Below are 17,731 nucleotides of genomic sequence, written 5' to 3'. Positions count from 1 at the left end.
AAGAGGCTCTGCCCATCAGTTACCATAACTAGGCACAAGCAGGTGGGTTTGACCACACGGGGTGCACCGTCGTGCAGACACGTGGGGTGAGCCTTTGTCTGCATCCCTGGGGCTCACCTCTGTGCACACCGGCGGGGCTTAGCTTGCTGTGTTTGCTAGATTTAGTTCATTGCAGATGCACAGGGCTTCTCTGGAGTCTGTCTGCTAGACGGGCTGGTGTTCAGTTGGTGTTTATTTCAGTAATAGGAGGGGACATCAGCAGTGCTCATTTTCACGGCAGCGTCTCTTATCGGCTCTGGGCCTCCTCCGCTGGAATTATGAGTTGGTCAACATGAGTCACATCCAGTCACTTCTGCAGGGAAATGAAGGAGCGGTGAGGGGTGGGGGCAGCTCTGACCAGATGGTGGGGGCAGAGAGAGGAGAGCAGCTTCTACTTACTATACACCTAATATGTGCCTTATAAACCCACTCAGTTGTCCATTCAGAATATGTGGAGAGCGTGCTGTGTGCTGGGCAGCCAGGTGAGTTCAGAGAAGGTAAATGACGTACACCCATGGACACACAGGGCCTGGGCAGGAGAGCACCTGCCATCTGTCTCCAGATTCTCCTGCTTCTTGAGCCCAGGCATCACCTTCGAAGGTGCCCATGTGCCCCCCAAAGGTCTAGCCTTCATTCTACCCAGGACTGCCCTTCCTTTCCACTGCCTTCCCCTCTCTCCCAGTGTGAAGCCCTGGTTAACCCTTTTCTCTTAAATAAAACTCCCCGAGCAGAGAAGCCTGATGATAAAGGAGCTGTCACTTCAGCACCATTTACCTGTTTGGGTTTACTCGGCAGAGGCGGCGACTGCATTTCTGGCAGATGGAGACCCGTGTGACTGCCTTTTAAAACACTGTCACAGCTGTATGCACAAGCTGATTAGCTGTGACTACACGGCTGGTGCCGAGATTGATGGTGATAAATTTGGGATAACAATGCTGGGAACGATGGCATTCGTTTGTATGTCACTTTATCTTTTTTAAAGATCTCTCAATCAGTTGCCCAGTGGTTATCAAGAACTTGGTGTACATTTATGCCTTCATTCATGTCTCGAAATGTCCTTGGAAGAATCCGGTCAGATCCGTCTCACTTTGATTCATTTATTCATCCACAAACATTAATGTGGCTCCTACTATGTGCCAAAGATGAGCAAGTTCAACTAGGTTCTGTCTTCGGGGAACTTGCATCCTACTGGGAGGAAGTTCAGCATCTTCAGAGGGTGATAAGATAGTGAAGTAAATAAAGTAATAGGATAAAGCAGAGAGGGGGATGCAGGTGATACTTTCAGTGAGGTGGCCATAAAAGGCCTCTCTGATGACATGACATTTGAAAGGGGACCTGGATAACAACAAGCTAGTGATGGGAAGGTACAGCAAGTGCAAAGGCCCTGAGGTTGCTGTGTATTTGGCATTGAGCTACACACTGATGACTTAACTGTTTGCCAAGCCCAGGGCTGGACACTAATGATTCCAAAATGAATAAGATACTCTGCTTATCCTCATGGAGTTCACTGTATAGGGAGCTTGTAGGAGGCACACAGACTGTGTTTTCATGTAGTGTGGTCAGGCCAGGGATGGTGACTCCTGAAAGAATACAGCCTCATCAACTGGTGTGGTGTGAGAGGAGGGATCCTGCTTTCTGTGACCAAGAACGGAGCCGAGACTCAATTCTCCGTGGTCTCTGGAGGATTCTGACTTTCCTCTTTGTTTGTTTCTACAGGACGAATGACCAGCTGGTGGCATTTCTCTCCCGATACCGAGATATGAATTTCTTGAAGTCACATGGCCGGGACAATGCAAGGTAGTACACCCTCTCCCTGTCTTGGTACAGAATGGAAATGCAAATGCATGTGCTTTGGGGCTTCCTTCTAGGCTGGTTTGGTGCAGCCAGAAAAAGAGTTGGGGATGAGAGAAAGGCAGGCATGGTGGCCTCGCCCCTTCCAAGTAGGGTCTGGAGAGGTCCCTCCTGTCAGCCCAGGACAGAGATCATCGTAAATGTGTCTCATCACGTCATTGCCCTTTACACCTTTTGTCCAAGCACTTTGGTGAGTCCAGTTTCTCATTGTGGCAACCCTTTGAGGTAAGGAGGGCAGCCATTTTCAAGTCCCATTTTATTGGTGGGTAGACTGAGGCCCATAGGTTGTGATGTTCCCAGATCAACCATTTGATCAGCCAGTCATTCAACAAACGTTTGCCAAACGCCAAGCGTGTGCCAGGCACCCTTCTAGCAGTGGTCAAGACAAAATCCTCGCTTATGGAGTTTACTTTCTAGGGGAACAGAGTCTCGTGCCAGCATGGACTTGAACTCGAGTATCCTGACTCCAGCCCTGTGCCCTCGCCATTGCCTCCTTTTGCTGCCCAAGACTTTGGCAGGGATTCGAGGCACCCAAAGCCCAGTTGGACCCATTATACCTCCCTCATTAAAATGAGCAATGCCAAATAGCATCACTACCATATAGCTTTGAGCTAAGTTCAGATCACCAAGGCCAGAGATCAGCTAGAAGGGATTAGTCTTGAGCGCCCCCTGTAGAAGGGCTCACACAATCAGCTCCACCATCCAGATGTAAAATACCATTAAAATCCAGCCCAGGAGCACTCTAACGGCTTAGAGTCATTTTCTCGAGTTGACCTCAGGGCGCAACCTGGCAGCCCATAGGGTAACGTTAGCTTGTTCACCTGTTTTGTGTGGCCCTCGTGTTGGTTTTGTTTTCTTGTATTTAATTCAGGTGCTTTATTTGAAAAAGAATAGTCCATTTAAAAATTGCAGTATTTCCCATAAAAATCCAGATTTCCAGTGCATCTTAAAAGATCAGAAGGTCCGCTAACTCAGTTTCTGAATTTTTTCGTGGCAGTCATCAGCTGGATCTTAGATAATGCTCGTGTTTTCCAGGTCTCTGAAATCTTGCCCGTCTCCCTTCCCTGCTGGCCCCGTGGGCATTTCAGTCTGCCATCTCTGCGTTCGGTGTCCTCCGCCCGGCTGGTGGAGGTGTGACTTCCTTTACCAGTTCTCCACAGCAAGGGGGGTGGGGGACAAAGGAAGCCGTGCGCTGCGTTTCCTAAGCTTTCGAGTGGTAACCCCTGAGTCCTGTGTTGCATCACCTGCCTGCATTTTAACTCTGATGTCATCAAGCTTTGATAGATTGTTCCTGTCCTAGCCACAGCCTGCATTCTTTGCATTTAGAAAGAGCCCCAGTTCTGGCTGGTTTGGCTCGGCGGTTAGAGTGTTGGCCTGCGGTCCGGAGAGACCCGGGTTCGGTTCCCGCTAAGGGAATGTACCTCGGTTGCAGTTTGTCTCCGGCCCTGGTTGGGTCATGTGGGAGGCAGCCACTCGGTGTGTTCCTTTCATGTCAATGTTTCTCTCTCCCTCTCTCTCTCCCTCCCGCTCTGTCTGAACAAAAAATAGAAAAATGTCCTCAGGTGAGGATAAAAAAAAAAAAACAAGTAATTAGAAAGAGCCCCGGAGTGGACGATGCTCTGTAAACCAGCACAGATGAGTGTAGCGTGTTCCGGCCGCTAAGGGCAGGGGAGGCCTGGGTGGATAAAGGACTTTGTGTGTTGAGCTCCTAAGTGCCCATTGCTCTGCTGGACCCTTTTCAGGCAGGATCCAAGTTCATTCTTACAGCCACTTGACGTAAAAACAAGAATTAGTATCCCCATTTCTCGGGCGGGGGGGGTCTTTGAGAACCCAAATGTTTTTTCCCAAGGCCACACAGATGGAAAGTGCTAGAATTTGAACCCAGGTCTCTGGCCCCCAAAGCCCATGGGAATGAGGTAGAGATGAAAAAGTTTTCTCGGAGGCGGTTAGTCATTGAAACTGGCCCATGTTTCTGTGTCTCTGCTCTTAGGCAGAGCATGAAGGCCTTCTTTCCCTCCAGAGAACCTTGTCTCACGTGTTCAGTGCAAATGAAGTTGCATCATGAGAACAGAACCCATTGTAAGTTGGTAGACATGTCTGAGTTACATCTACCCTACTCTTCTTGTTTCAGCCTAGTCAGTATTTATTCTCTGACTACTGTCTCCAGGCACAATGCTAGGATCTGGGTATAGGACAGAGGTTGAAATCATGGGCCTTGAGGTTACACCTCTTGGGTTGGAGTTCTGCTCTCTCATGTCCTAGCTGTGTTGCATTGGATAGGTGACTTAACGTCTCTGAGCCTTTTCCCTTACCCATACAATGGGAATATTGATAGACCTACACTCATGGGATTGCATAAAGAACATCTGACATATAGTAGATGGCTTACGATGATGGTGGTGGTGGTGATGCTAATGGTGTGCCATGGTAAATATAGGACTATAATAATTGCTGTTGGGAAATTGAAATAGATGGCATGGTGGCCAGAGTTGTGCCTCTGGGTGTGTGAGTACATTCTGTCTTATTGATGTGCCTCGGTAGTTGACAAGTGGTACCCAAGAAGCATGGGACAGGATGAAGGCTCAGGCTAAAGAGTTGTTGCTTGTACCTCCTTCTAAAACCCTAAAATCACAAGTTCAAACACTCACCCATGAGTCCTCAGCTGGGGTGCTCTCACTTGATGAATTAAGGCCAGTAATTTCGTGTTAATGTAATAGTAGCGGGAACCAACATGGAGGGGGCATGCAGGAGGCAACCGATCAGTGTTTCTCTTTGGTCAGTGTTTCTCTCTCTCCCTTCCTCTCTCTCTAAAATATCAATAAAAGCATATTTTAAAAAAGATCTACCCTCTTAGCAATTTTCAAATATACAATACAGTATTATTGACCATAGTCACCATGCTGTACATGACAGCCACAGGACTTATTTGTTTTATAACTGGAAGTTTGTACCCTGTGACCCCCTTTCCCATTAATTTCACTTTCGTTAATTCTATTGTCCTTTGCATAGGTTTTAATTTTGTGACGTCAGGTGGTGACCCTTCCCAAATTACTAGCCTTATTCCACAGATGAGAAAACTGAGACTCAGAGAGGTGAAGGAGGTTGCTTAAGCTCACACAGCTAGGGCAGAGGACACAGGTACTGTGTCCCAGGAGCTCAGCACCCCTGCGTGGGGAAGCTCTCTGTGTACTGGTCCTGCTTGCCTCCAGTGTGCTGGCTGGCTTTGAGGCAGCCACTCTGCTTCTCCGGGCTTCATTTCTTCCCTCTGAAAAACAAGGGGGATGAATAAGATGGTCCCCAAAGTCTCTTCCCATTCTGATGCTTCTGGACCAGTTCTTGTAAAAGACATTTTGACAGAGCAGGGAGCTTAAAAGAAAGATGGGAAGGGACAAAAGCAAGCAGTGAGACACAAAATAGGCCACATGGTGCCTCCGGTTTTAACTCCACGTGGTTCCTAATAGCAGAATTGACCTTCTGTCCCCATCTCCAGCCCTTCGCAGCCAATCTGGACTTCCAGCTCCCGCTGCGAAGAGCTAACATAAAGGCAAACTAGTATTTTAATAGCTGCCAAATTGGTCCTGACTGTTCCTGTAATTAAATGAAGGGGAGTGTTGTGTTCACTGTTTCTCCTTGCTTTCCTCCAAAAATAAAGTAACTAGATACATTGAAAGACACGTCACACGTTCTCCTCTGCCCGGATAGCGCAGCAGGGTTGGCAGAAGCAGGTGCCCTGACGTCCCCTTGCAGCCTGAGTCGGCGGGTCTCTGCGGACATCCCCGGGAGCTCCTGGCTTCTGCTTAGGGAGCATCTGAGAAGTTTCCCCAATCTCGGCAGCCTGATCAAGTCCCCGTGTGTGGGTCAGGTCCCTTCCAGGGGGATGGAGAGGAAAAACCATTGCCCTCAGCAGAATAGGGTTTCCTCTGGGGCATTTGCTGCCTTGGTTGATCTACTCTCTGTGCCTAATTCAGCGTCAGCAAGGCCCCACTGCTTCGTTCTGGAATGCAGCGTGGTGTAGTGAGCTCGGGCTCGGGGTTACCGCCGGCTCTGCCGTGTGGCAGCCATGACGTCGACAAAGGACTTTGACTCCCCACACCTTTGTTTCCTCATCTTTATAAAATGTGGACTGTGATGTCGGAATTGGGGAGCACCGAGTTTCCTCGATGACCACGGGGAGGCCCCGAGCCAGGTGCTGTCAAGTACGCTCTCTCATCCAGCCTCATGTGACAGGTGCTACCCCATGGGAGGGACGGTACGTCTGAGGCTTGGAGAGTTGCTTTCACGTGCTCAGGGTCCCACAGCTCCTGGATGGCACAGCTGGGATTGGAACCGGGTCAGCCTGACTTTTAAGGCCTGTGTTCTTTTCTCACTCCAGGATCTGAGAGGCCCCAAAGTTTTAAGTTCTTGGGGTGTATGAGTGAAAGAGCAACATTCCAATGACTTTAAGCAGAATCGTTTTTTAAATGAGTGAGGGATGGAAATCAGGTCCTTCTCCTACTTTCTGGAGTTGGCCTATCCCAGAGTGTATTCATGATCCCCCAGTGACGTGTGACATTGTTCTGGGTAGTTCAGAAATGGGCCCTCCTGGGGAAGCTGGGCGTTGAGCCAGCGTGCATCCATGAAAATTATATAATCAGCCCATCTAGCCCGTGACTCCAGGGGTATGATGCTTAGAATAAGACTAAGTTTTTTAAAAGCTGAAGCTATTTAAAGTCGGTGTCAATAAAAATATTGAGAATTTCTTGTAGGGTTACTACATTAAGCACAGAGCAGTTGAGAACCCAGGCTCTGGAACCAGACTGCAGAACTCACACTAACTGCTCACTAGGTGCGTGGCGTTGGTCAGTTACACCTGTGAGTCAATCGTCTGATCTGTGACTTGGAAATGATGATAGTAAAACCAACCGCATGGACTTCTTGCAAGAAGTGAATGAGTGAATATATGGATAAGCTCTCAGAACAGGTAGTTGTGCATATTAAGGTGATGATGATGGTGGTGATGATGCGGCAGAGAAATGGTACACAAATCATTAACATTTTAGACACAGTTTTTGCAACCCGTGGGGAAAGAGCTAGCCTTTCAAATGTAAGAAGACTAGACTGGAAAGAAGCAAGGACAGGTCCCAGCCCCCAGGTTTGGCAGCTCCTTCTCTGAAACTGAACTAATCTTCAGACCCAAGCCTCCCTTGATGTATAAACAGGCAACTATTTAGCCAAAAGTTGGCAAACCCATCGAGAGCCTGGCCAGGAACCTCCTCCAAGCAAACCTGATTTCAGGAGGCTCTTTGGTGCCAACTTGCTTAGCGAGAGAAGGGCTCTCTCCCAGCTGTCTTGTAACACCATGATTGATGTGAGAAGATAATTAGTATCTCATCTCCAATGGGGAAAGCAGATTGCCGTTTCCTTTCGCTTTTCTTAAACCCAACCAGCGCGTTTATCACTGTTTGCACGTTCATTTTATTTAACTCCGTTATGGCAGCCGTGTCAAAATAACGCATAGCACCGCGCAGGCACCCACACGGGGCTGTGTTCACATGCCCTCGCTGGCCCCCGCGTGAGTTTTGAGGTCAACTTTGGAGTTTTTCTTTTTTCCAAACAATGCATGTCGAGTTAGACAAAAGACTAGAAGGAAAACATTTCACAGCGCCATCTCTGAGAGGCAGGGTATGGGTTTTTTTTTTTATTTCCTTTGACTTCTTTTTATGTTCCCGGCCTTCCATGAAGCATATCACTTTTACAGTCAGAATAAATGGTAGCAACATTGTTCTTAAAGATGTGTGAAATGCGGAAAGCCAGTTAGCGCTCCGCGGACCTTTGGAACTCTTGGAGGTGCAAGTGGCCGTGGGCCCTGAGAGCTGTGAAGAGATGGGCCACCAAGCCGGGAGACCAGGCTCCAGAATTTGGGCCCCTGACTCGCTGTTTCTTCCTTCCTTGAATGTCAAACCTAAGTCAGTTTTCTCAGCACAGGGTGGGTAATAGTAGTAACACATGGAGAGAAGACTGTGTGCCAGGAACCATCCTAAATGCCTTACAGATATCAATTCTTTTACTTCCTACTACCCCATGATGTAAGTCATTATTGTGCCCATTTCCCAGGCGGGGACACTGAGGCTAGAGAGATTAAACAACGCACGGCTTAAGTGGGAAATAGACTGGAATCCAATCTGGCTCCAGAGTCTGTGCTCCTGGCCCTGCACTCCACTCATTCCTGAGTATGTTCCTTGTAGAGTTTCCTGCCTTGTACAGGCCACAGGTACTTAGCGGCGATCGGGTCAGTCTGCCCGTCTGGGGCTGGTCTACTCCGCAGTGAGGTGGTGAAGCTGAGCATTTCCCTGTGGCTCTGACTCCAGCCACCTTGGCCTCTGCCCATTCATCTGGGTTCTTGCACATGCTATTTCTGAAAAGCTTAGGAAACCCTTCCACAACACTTCTCATCCAGCTTAAACGCCACCTTCGCAGGGAAGCCTTCCCGAACGATCTTCACTAGTTAAGTGCCTGTCTCTCTATTTTCTGTCATTGCACTCCGAGTGTCTCTGTATAGCACTCATCACAAACATCGAGTTATATATTTAGGTGTTGTGTAGCTTTTTGTGTCTACCTGTTTGTTTATTAAAGCAGTAGTACAGCCTTGTGGCGAAGAGTGTGGAATCCAGAGCCTGGGCTGCTGAGGTTTGAATCCTACCCTTGCCACTAACCAGCTGTGTGGCCTTGGGAAAGTTACTTAGCCTCTCTGTGTTTCTATGCCTTCCTTTGTAAAATGAACCCTCAAGGGATTGTGATGAAGACCAAAAGAGAGAATACATATTAAGTGTGAGGAGCAGGGCCTAGAAAGTAGCAAGCTTTCTGTAAATGGTAGGAATTACTTTTTTTTTTTTTAAATCTGTCTCCCTAGAAGAGAGAGAACAGCAGGGGTGATATCATTCTTATTCACAAGCATATTCTCAGCACGTAGACCTGGAGTCTTGGAGGTGCTCTCTAGAGCTGCTGAATGAGGGAATGCCCCAAGCCCCCTTGCTCTTCCAGGCAGCCAAGGTCAGGAAAGGGCACAACCCACCTTGGGCCCGAGTCAAATGGTCAGGAGGGCCCCTGGGAAGCTGCCAAACTAGGAACCCAGTGAGCTAAATCCTCGCTGACTCAAGACATGGAAAGATGGAAGCATTTTGTATTCACCTCTACCACCACAACCACAGGCATCGCTTAACTAAAATAATGGTAGGAGACCAAGTTCATGGTGGGGGCTTTAGACTTTCTGTCCTTGGTGCTGAAACATTGCTTTTCAGTGCAGAGAGGGTTTCTCCTTAGCCCTGGGTGTGCTCTACCCATGTCTGTACCAAATCGCAGGAGAGAGAGAATTTTAAATTTTCTAGCTTGTGAAAGGAAAAACATTCATCACCTTGGTGAACATTTATGGAGCACTTGCTATGTGCTGAGCACTTTGCCAAGCCCTCTCCATATATCATCTCATTTAAACCTTCACACCAACTCTGCGAGGCAGCTATTACGATGATCACCATTTTTCACATGAGAAACTGAGCCATCTCGTGTTCAGGTCGCCCAAGGTTAGTGCAGACCCAGGACCTGAATCAGGCAGTCTGGCTGCAGAGCCCAGGGGTTGGCCCCTGCATCAGGTGGCTGTCACGAGTGGGCCTGTTCACAGAGCTGGCTGACTTCATACAGTGCAGTTTTCATGCTTTGTTCCATGACTTTATTTTTTAACTAAAATGCTTAGGTTGTACTTATGCTAAAGGAGTAATCTGGGTTCAGTGACAGATCACTGGATAGGAAAAGAGAAGAAGTGGAGGTTCTTTTTCCTAGGCTCTGTGACTTTGGATGACTTTGGATCATCTAGCCCTCTGGGTCTCAGTGTGTGTGTGTGTTTTTTTAATCTATGGAATTAGTTATATTAGCTGATTGTTAAGATTACTTCGTGCTCAAACACGCTGTAAAATCGGAGGGGCAGAGTTCTTCCTTTTAGAACTCATTATAAGACAAGACAGCTCTGGAATAATTTCATACTCAATGACTATGCTGAGATCGTAGCGAGGGAATTAACTGAATGGAGGGACTTCTTCATTGTCTGCCTTTTCTAAGATTATTTGCAAAGGCTACAGATGCTTCTTAACTGAACTCTTCTCCCGGGGGCGAGAATCAGGACCCCTCTGTTCCTTCAATCTGGTTTCCTTGATGCTCAGCCGAGTAGACAGTCCCTGTGACATCGCATTAAATCCTATTTAGCTATGACTTAGTTCCATATTGTGCCAGTTGAGAAGTCTAAGAAGGCCAACCACCAACCCTGAAAGGTGCATCCCAGGAGGTAAGACTGAACGCTTATGACTCCAGGTTTGCCCGTAGGTGGCCTGTTCTGAATACAGCAGTCGTCGCGAAGTCTTCCAAGACCTGCAGTTAGCCCCTCAGTCTTGTCCCTTCTGCACAGTGTCTTTTTGAGGCAAGAGGAGTCCTCAGATCTTTTCTTTGGATCCTGTTGGAAGGACCTGGCAAATCCGGTCTGGGGAAGAAGGGCAGAAGAGTTAAGAGCTTGCACTGGATTCGCCAGACCTGGATTCAAGTCCAGGGCTGCTATCTGTGTCCCTTTGAGGAACTGACTTAACCTTCCTGTGACTCATTTCCTTCATCCGTCAAATGTGTGTTGGAAGAATTGGATACCTGGTTCACTAACCACTGTGCCTTTCTGACTGCCTGGCAGGCATGGCTGTTCCTCTTCCCTTTATTCATTTACTTGGTAAATATTTACTGAGTGCCAGCTCTGTGCTGCACACTGTTCTAGACATTAAGGATACAGCAGTGAACAAAAATAGACAAAAATCTCTGACCCCTTGGGGCTTACATCTAGTAAGGAGAAATAGACAATAAACTAACTAAATATCTTGTATGTGACATTGAGAGTTTAAAGTGCTATGGAGAGAAATGAAGCATGAATTCAAGGCTGATCAGGGATGTGAGGGATTGAGGAGGGAAGTTATCGCTGTGGAAGGAGGAACTGATGGTTGGGTCAGTCCATTGCTTGTGTGAACTGTGCTTACCAAACCCTGCGCCAGGACCTTTGTCAACATCATCCATTGCACCTTCCACAGCTTCCAGGAGGTGTCAGGACAGGGGGACAGGGCGCATCCAGTAGGTGAGGAAACACATTCAGAGAGGTTACGCCCGCCTCACATCCCCGCCTGTGAAAGCAGAGGCAGGACTGGTACCCAGATCCTTTCGGCGTCTGTCCTTCTGTAGTTCCACCTATTGACCCAGTTGCCCAAGTAACCATGTCAATGGGAAGTGAAACCGAAGGGAGGAGAGTGTCATTCGTCACCTTATGTGTCTCGGGCTCATTGCTGCAATTCAGTCTCCTCTCCATCCCTCAGATAAGAGGGCCATGCTCCCTTTACTGGTGAGCCGCATCTATGAAGAGACACACCCAGGTGTTTACTGACTTATCCTGATTTCCAGTGTTTACCTTTCCAAGTTATGGTTACTGCACGGGGCAGGGCAAACAGCAGATCACTTCCTGAGCAGCTGATGCCTTTCACCTGCTAGGTACCCTGACCCTAGATCTCTGCCACCTTTTCCCAGTCCAGACCCAGTTCCCAGTAGTCCCTCTCAACCCAGGAAGTTTTCTGAGACCTTGGGAATCAGTAGTCTCTATTTTTACTCATAATTAACCAACGCGTGTGCTTGCAGCTTATCAGTTTGGGAATGAGGTAAATACAGCAGCCAATCTCTCAACCCCATGAATATTTCATTTTGGAGATTACTGCATAAATATTGCATTTGGATATTATGGTCTGGGACATCACATTAAAATTGCAAGACGATGCTATTATCCCATATAATGGAACATAAAATTAAAATGCTGGTCCATGGAAAGAAAAATTTTGCAAATCCTCGCACCTGTATATCTTTTATTTCTCTTTCTGGGTTAGTCTTGGTTCGCACGTTAAGTTTTGATATAAGTTATCTACAATGTAAAGTGTTAAGCATGGTTAAATGCACCGACTGGTCATTGTTGTATAAATAAGCACAAGCCAGAGTCGAGGTAGGAGGTAATTTTTCTAAACTCAGGGCTCCTTTTAATGAATTGGTTAAAGCCAAGTTTTGTGTCTGGGGTGTGATATGGTGAGTATAATGAAAAATCTTCACCAGGTCTTGCCCCACAAAGAGATCCCTGACCCCTCATCCATGTGAGACCCAACCTGGATTTTGCACATGGGAAGATGGGTTATGGAAAGAACAAGACTGGCCCTGGCCAGTTTGGCTCAGCGGTTGGAGCGTTGGCCTGTGGACCAGAGAGTCCGGGTTCGGTTCCCACTAGAGGCATGTACCAAAAAAGAAAGGAAGAAAGAACAAGCCTAGGGATGTTGGATACCTGGGTCTTCTGGTTGGCTTCTGTCCTTTGTGTGTCCTCAGAAAAGTTGTCAACTTCCCCTGGGCTTCCATGTAATGCTCGCCCTCCTCCTTCCTGTGTCACCCCCCCACTGTCAGTCAGTCTCTCTACTCATGGTGATCAGACGGCTGCCAACCAGCTCTAGGCTTGCATTCTCTCAGCCGCAAACCCCACAGAAGAGTCTTTCTTTCTGGTAAATCCAGCAAAAATTCAGGCCCTCATCTCAAACTCAGCCTGAGTCTCTCACCCCTCCCTGAACCTGATTCATGGCGACCAAGCAGATGCAGTTGATCAGCCTGGGTCATGGTCATCGTCTGGTGTTAGGGGAAGGTGCAAACCCAAGTGGACTGAGAGTTGAAGATCAGTGACTGTCCAAAGTGAAGTCGAGATGTGGTTCCCAGAAAAACGAGGCGTGAATGCTGGATAGACAGAAACAAGGGGTGAAGCACTGATTGTGCTGCAAGGTGGATGAACCTTGAAAACATTACGGTAGGTGGAGGCAGCCCAACAAAAAGGCCAGCATTCTATATAGTATTCCACCTACATGAAATACTCGGGATTGGAGGATCCATAGAGACGGAAAGCAGATTGGTTGCCAGGGGCCGGGGCAATGATCGGGGACTGCTTATGGGTATGGGGTCTCCTTTGGAGTGATGCAATATTTTGAAACTAGATAGAGGTGAATGACATTGTGAATGAACTCAGTCCTGTTGAAGTGTACACTTCAAAATGCTTGACTTTAGGATGTGGAGCTAGAGGAGCGGCAGGACCCCTGGGTCAGGAGACCTCTAGGCTAAGCTGCCAACTGGGTAACCAGTTCCTGAGGAGCAGGGATCATCGTTACTCCTCCTCACCCTGCACCAGGGCCATCACAGTTCCCGGCACATAGTAGCTGTGTAATTAATGCTCATTGTAAATGCACTGCATTTGGGCCAGAAGGCTGGATTCTTGCTCTGTCCAGTCTCCCCACACCCCTGTTTTACCATCTATTTGACCATCAATTATTTTTATTGTTGATAGTATTACAGATGTCCCCCAATTTTCCCCCTTCCCCCCCCCTCAGCCCCTGCCCCACCACACTATTGTCTGTGTCCACTGGTTATGCATATATGTATATAAATTCTTTGGTTAATCTCTTCCCGCCCCCCACCCCTCTGAGATCTGTCAGTCTGATCCGTGCCGCCATTGATTTCTGCATTTACAAAACAGCAGGGCCCATGACTTTGAATGGGAAAAAAATTGTCTTTATTTTCACTGAGATCTAGCTAAACACAGAGAACAAACCACAGTAGTATGAGCAGTAACTGTTAACAATCGCACATTTTCATATCACATTACAGTTGGTGCATCTACCCCTACATGTCATTTATGCTCGCCACTTCTCCACGTTTGCAGTGGTTATTAGACCTGCCACAAGATCTTATTTCATGTGTTAAGAAAGAAACACACGTACTTATCATAAATTTGGTGTTTTATGAAATATTATATAATCCTATATGTAAGATGTGAATCAAAAAGCACATGAATTACTATATCGTAACTTTGCTATTTTTAAAAAAAATATTTTGTGCCCAGCCGGTGTGGCTCAGTGGTTGAGCATCGACCCGTGCACCAAGAGGTCGCCAGTTTGATTCCCAGGCAGGGCACATGCCCAGGTTGTGGGCCTGATCCCCAGTGCGGGGCATGCAGGAGGCAGCCAGTTGATGTTCTCTCTCATTGATGTTCTCTCTCATTGATGTTTCTTTCTGTCTCACCCTCCCCTCTCTCAACAAAGAAAAAAAATATTTGTAATCCTGTGTGTTTCCATTTAAGAATATTATTCTGTGATGAGTATCCATAGGCTGTGTTCACTAAGCTACCAAGCTGTCCAGGGCATGAAAAGATGATTTCAAAGTTCTCTGAAGAGGAAGTTCATGTACGGATGATCATCGCCATCTAATTGTGCTTGGCAAGTCCCCTAAACTGTCTAAGCTTCAGTGTCCACATCTATAAATTAGGGTAATAATAGTACCTGCCTCAGGGACAGAGGGACCGGCCTCCCTTGTGAAGACCAAGTGGCAAACGATACCCAGAGCCCCTGGCTCAGCACCTGGCACACAGTCAGCGCTCAGTAAACGCTTTGATTGCCGGGATTGTGCCGTCTCATTTGGACTCTGGGTGGAGGCACCTTCGGGCTAATAGCTTCTTTGTTTCTTCTAGGTTCATCCGGAAACAGGGCCTGGACCGGCTTTTCCTGGAGTGTGACGCCCACATGTGGCGCCTGGGGGACCGGCGGATCCCTGAGGGCATCGCCGTGGATGGCGGCTCGGATTGGTTCCTGCTGAACCGGAAGTTTGTGGAGTATGTGACCTTCTCCACAGATGATCTGGTGACTAAAATGAAGCAATTCTACTCCTACACCCTGCTTCCTGCAGAGGTGAGTGTCCAGGACAACAGTCCCTGAGAATGGTCAGGGCTGGCTCTCACCTTGGAGCAAAGTGGATGCTGAATTTTCGGCAAAGTGATGCTGAGTCCAAAGCATAGCCCTCCAAACAGTCCGATGAAGACGGAGAACGACAGTGGTAGGGGGACCTTGCTGCGTGTGATTTGCACAGCTGTATGTGCTGGCACACCCTCGTCCGCTCCGCGGTCACAATCCTGTAATAATGTCCTCAACACCAAGAAGCCCTTTTGGTGGCTTATGGACAACAGAAGTGTGCTTCTCACAGCTCTGGGGGCTACATGTCCCAGGCCAGGGTGCCAGCATGGTTGGCGAGGGCCCTCTCCGGGGTTGCAGGCTGCCTACCAGCAGCGCGCACTGCATCTCGCGTGACTGAGGGGTTCGGATCTTTCTGGGCTCCCTCTTATAAGGGCACGAATCCCCACTCATGAGGGCTCCACCCTCATCTCCGACCCAGCTTCTGAAGGTCCCACTTCCTAACGTTATCACATTGGGGGTGACGATTTCACCCTTCGAATTTTGGGGAGACACGTTCAGTCATTTCAGAAGCCCTGTTGATTAAGACTGCAGACTGTTCTAAAATAGCCCGGCCCCGTCTGTACTGCGGCCAGTGACATGCCAGTGGCCTCTTGACCAGGCCTGGGCGGAAAGATTCGAGGTGAAGCTCCCTCACCTCCAGCTTTTAGTCTCCTACTTCAGAAAACTCCAGAGCTGGTTCTGTTTCTGCGGAGCCCACAACACTCCATTGAATGGTCCGTCATTCCTTCCCGGCTGTGCCCCCTCTCTGGACCACTCGGGTGATGTGTTTCTAGACCACACGAGACAGCGCATCTCATTTGATGGTTTCCATGTTTCTCACCAACATCTGGGGCAGTGACAAGCTCTGTAGGGCCGACTGCCCAAGTCACTCCAGCAAGATGATGGGCTTGTCACTGGGCCAGGTTTTGCTATTCTGCACACATGTTAAGTAATCAGCTTTTAATCCTTTTTCGGCGAAAATCACCTTTTCTCTCAATACTGATAACCTCCTCATCCATTATCTTGAAGAGAATGTCTGTATCATTATGAAAGGACACAGGGCAGCCAGTAATTGGGTACTTTTCCCCACCGCTTCATGGAGAATATGTGCCTCTGCGGGCTTGTAGACAATTCAAGCTTAAAATCCAGATTCATGGACATGCCATTGAGCATCACAGGAAGGTCAGCGGGGGTGGTCGGTGGCCCTTTATTTTGCCCGCCCACCCATTGAGAAGAGAGTGTTCAGGGCTTCGGGTCCTTTCATCGTGGTGCTCATCTCAGTGCAGGTCCTCTCTGTCCCACCCCTGCCCCAGCACATACACGCACAGGACACGCCAGGTCCCTGCCAGATCCACCTCCTCCATCCTGCATCTCCACCTCGCCCTCCTTCTCCCAGACCACTTCTGAACCGGTTCAGAAGAAATCTGAAGGCTGTGCCATAAATGTATGACAGGCAGACACATGTTCCCCAACAGCTTCCCCTCGGGAGCAGAGAGCAGGGAGAATGCATCTGCCTGGTATCTGGGGTTGTGTCAAAGCAGTGTCCAAAGAGAGCCTTTCTCTCTCCCTGTTTCTCTTCGCATCTCTAACCATGTCTCTCCTCTTCAGTCTCTCTTTTCACTCTTAACATTGCCTCTTTCTCAGACTCTTCTTCTTTTTTTTTTTTTGGTACGTGCCCCTAGTGGGAACCGAACTCAGGACTCTCTGGTCTGCAGGCCTATGCTCCAACTGCTGAGCCAAACCGGCCCGGGCTCTTTCTCAGATTCTTAGGAGAGGTGGGCCAGGACGGAGTCAGGATTGGGGGAAGCAAGTGTGCCCGGTTCAGCACCATGGACAGCAAACAGCCTGCCCTTCGCCCCCCTGTGTTGTAGTCACACCATTCAGAGGGCACCTGGGACACCTTCCAGCCCTGGGGCCTGATGCACCCATGAATCTGATCTCTTTACCCAGGGGTGAAATTCAAGAGTATTAGCCAGTCTTCTCAAGATATTCAGAGTTGAATTCCTTTGGTTTCTAACTGGCTATTTGCAAAGTAATAGCCAAAGGGCCCAAGGTTTTCTGAGTCATTGTCCCCATGTTTTCCTCTGGACCCCATATGTTGACATATCCTAAGGGACCTCTCTTCTCTGCTGAGCCGACAGAAGATGTCCTGGGTGATAAGAGATATTTTGAAATCGGATTTTAGACGGTTGGGGAAAGATAATTAGAGGAACACTCAGGACATTAATTCTGAGCAGAATTAAGCCACTCTGGACAGAACATCCAGTGTACCCTGAGTAGGCCCAGACTGGCACTGACCCCGTGTACAGAGAGAACAGATGAGTCTCCCAGAGGGACCCTTCAGAGTGGTGTCCCAGGGAAGGACCCACACCCCGCCCGTTCACGGAAGCTGGGGGACTCAGGCTGGTCCCTGTCTCCCCTGCAGTCCTTCTTCCACACGGTCCTGGAGAACAGCCCCCACTGTGCCACCATGGTGGACAACAACCTGCGCGTCACCAACTGGAACCGCAAGCTGGGCTGCAAGTGCCAGTACAAGCACATCGTGGACTGGTGCGGCTGCTCCCCCAACGACTTCAAGCCGCAGGACTTCCACCGCTTCCAGGTGAGCCTTCCCAGCGGCCCCTGCGGCGCCCGGGGCCAGGCCTGCTCACTGGCTCACCCCCCAGTGTTCAGCCCTCGCTGTTGATAATGTTAATGACAACATCAACAGTAGCCAACATTTTTTGATGACTCCATGCCTGTCTTGACTCATTAAGCCCACAACAACCTGATTAGATTAGATTAGATTAGATTAGATTAGATTAGATTAGATTAGATGGATGGATAGATAATTAAAATTATTACTATTTCATTTTAGAAATAGGGAAACAGGCATAGAAAGATCGAAAACCTTGTCCAAGGTCACATAGTCCAACATATGTTTCCAAAGGCCATACTTGTATCCATTTCTTTATATTGCCTTTTCATCAGAATCCCCCGAAATATTTGTTAAACAC

General features: G+C 48.4%; 1 protein-coding gene across 1 annotated transcript in view; it reads left to right on the top strand.

The window, feature by feature from the left end:
- Positions 1-17,731, top strand: part of XYLT1 (xylosyltransferase 1) — a 299,188-nt gene that overhangs the window by 257,713 nt on the left and 23,744 nt on the right. Inside the window, exons 6-8 of the mRNA XM_036280267.1 lie at positions 1,756-1,836; positions 14,477-14,693; positions 17,161-17,337. Of these exons, the coding sequence (XP_036136160.1) occupies positions 1,756-1,836; positions 14,477-14,693; positions 17,161-17,337 (475 nt within the window). The remainder of the gene's footprint in view (positions 1-1,755; positions 1,837-14,476; positions 14,694-17,160; positions 17,338-17,731) is intronic.

Source organism: Molossus molossus, unplaced genomic scaffold, assembly GCF_014108415.1.
Source record: "Molossus molossus isolate mMolMol1 unplaced genomic scaffold, mMolMol1.p scaffold_m16_p_3, whole genome shotgun sequence".
Classification (NCBI taxonomy): Eukaryota; Metazoa; Chordata; class Mammalia; order Chiroptera; family Molossidae; genus Molossus; species Molossus molossus.
Note: the sequence above shows the minus strand (reverse complement) of the source record. Positions and strands in the feature narration are given on the sequence as shown.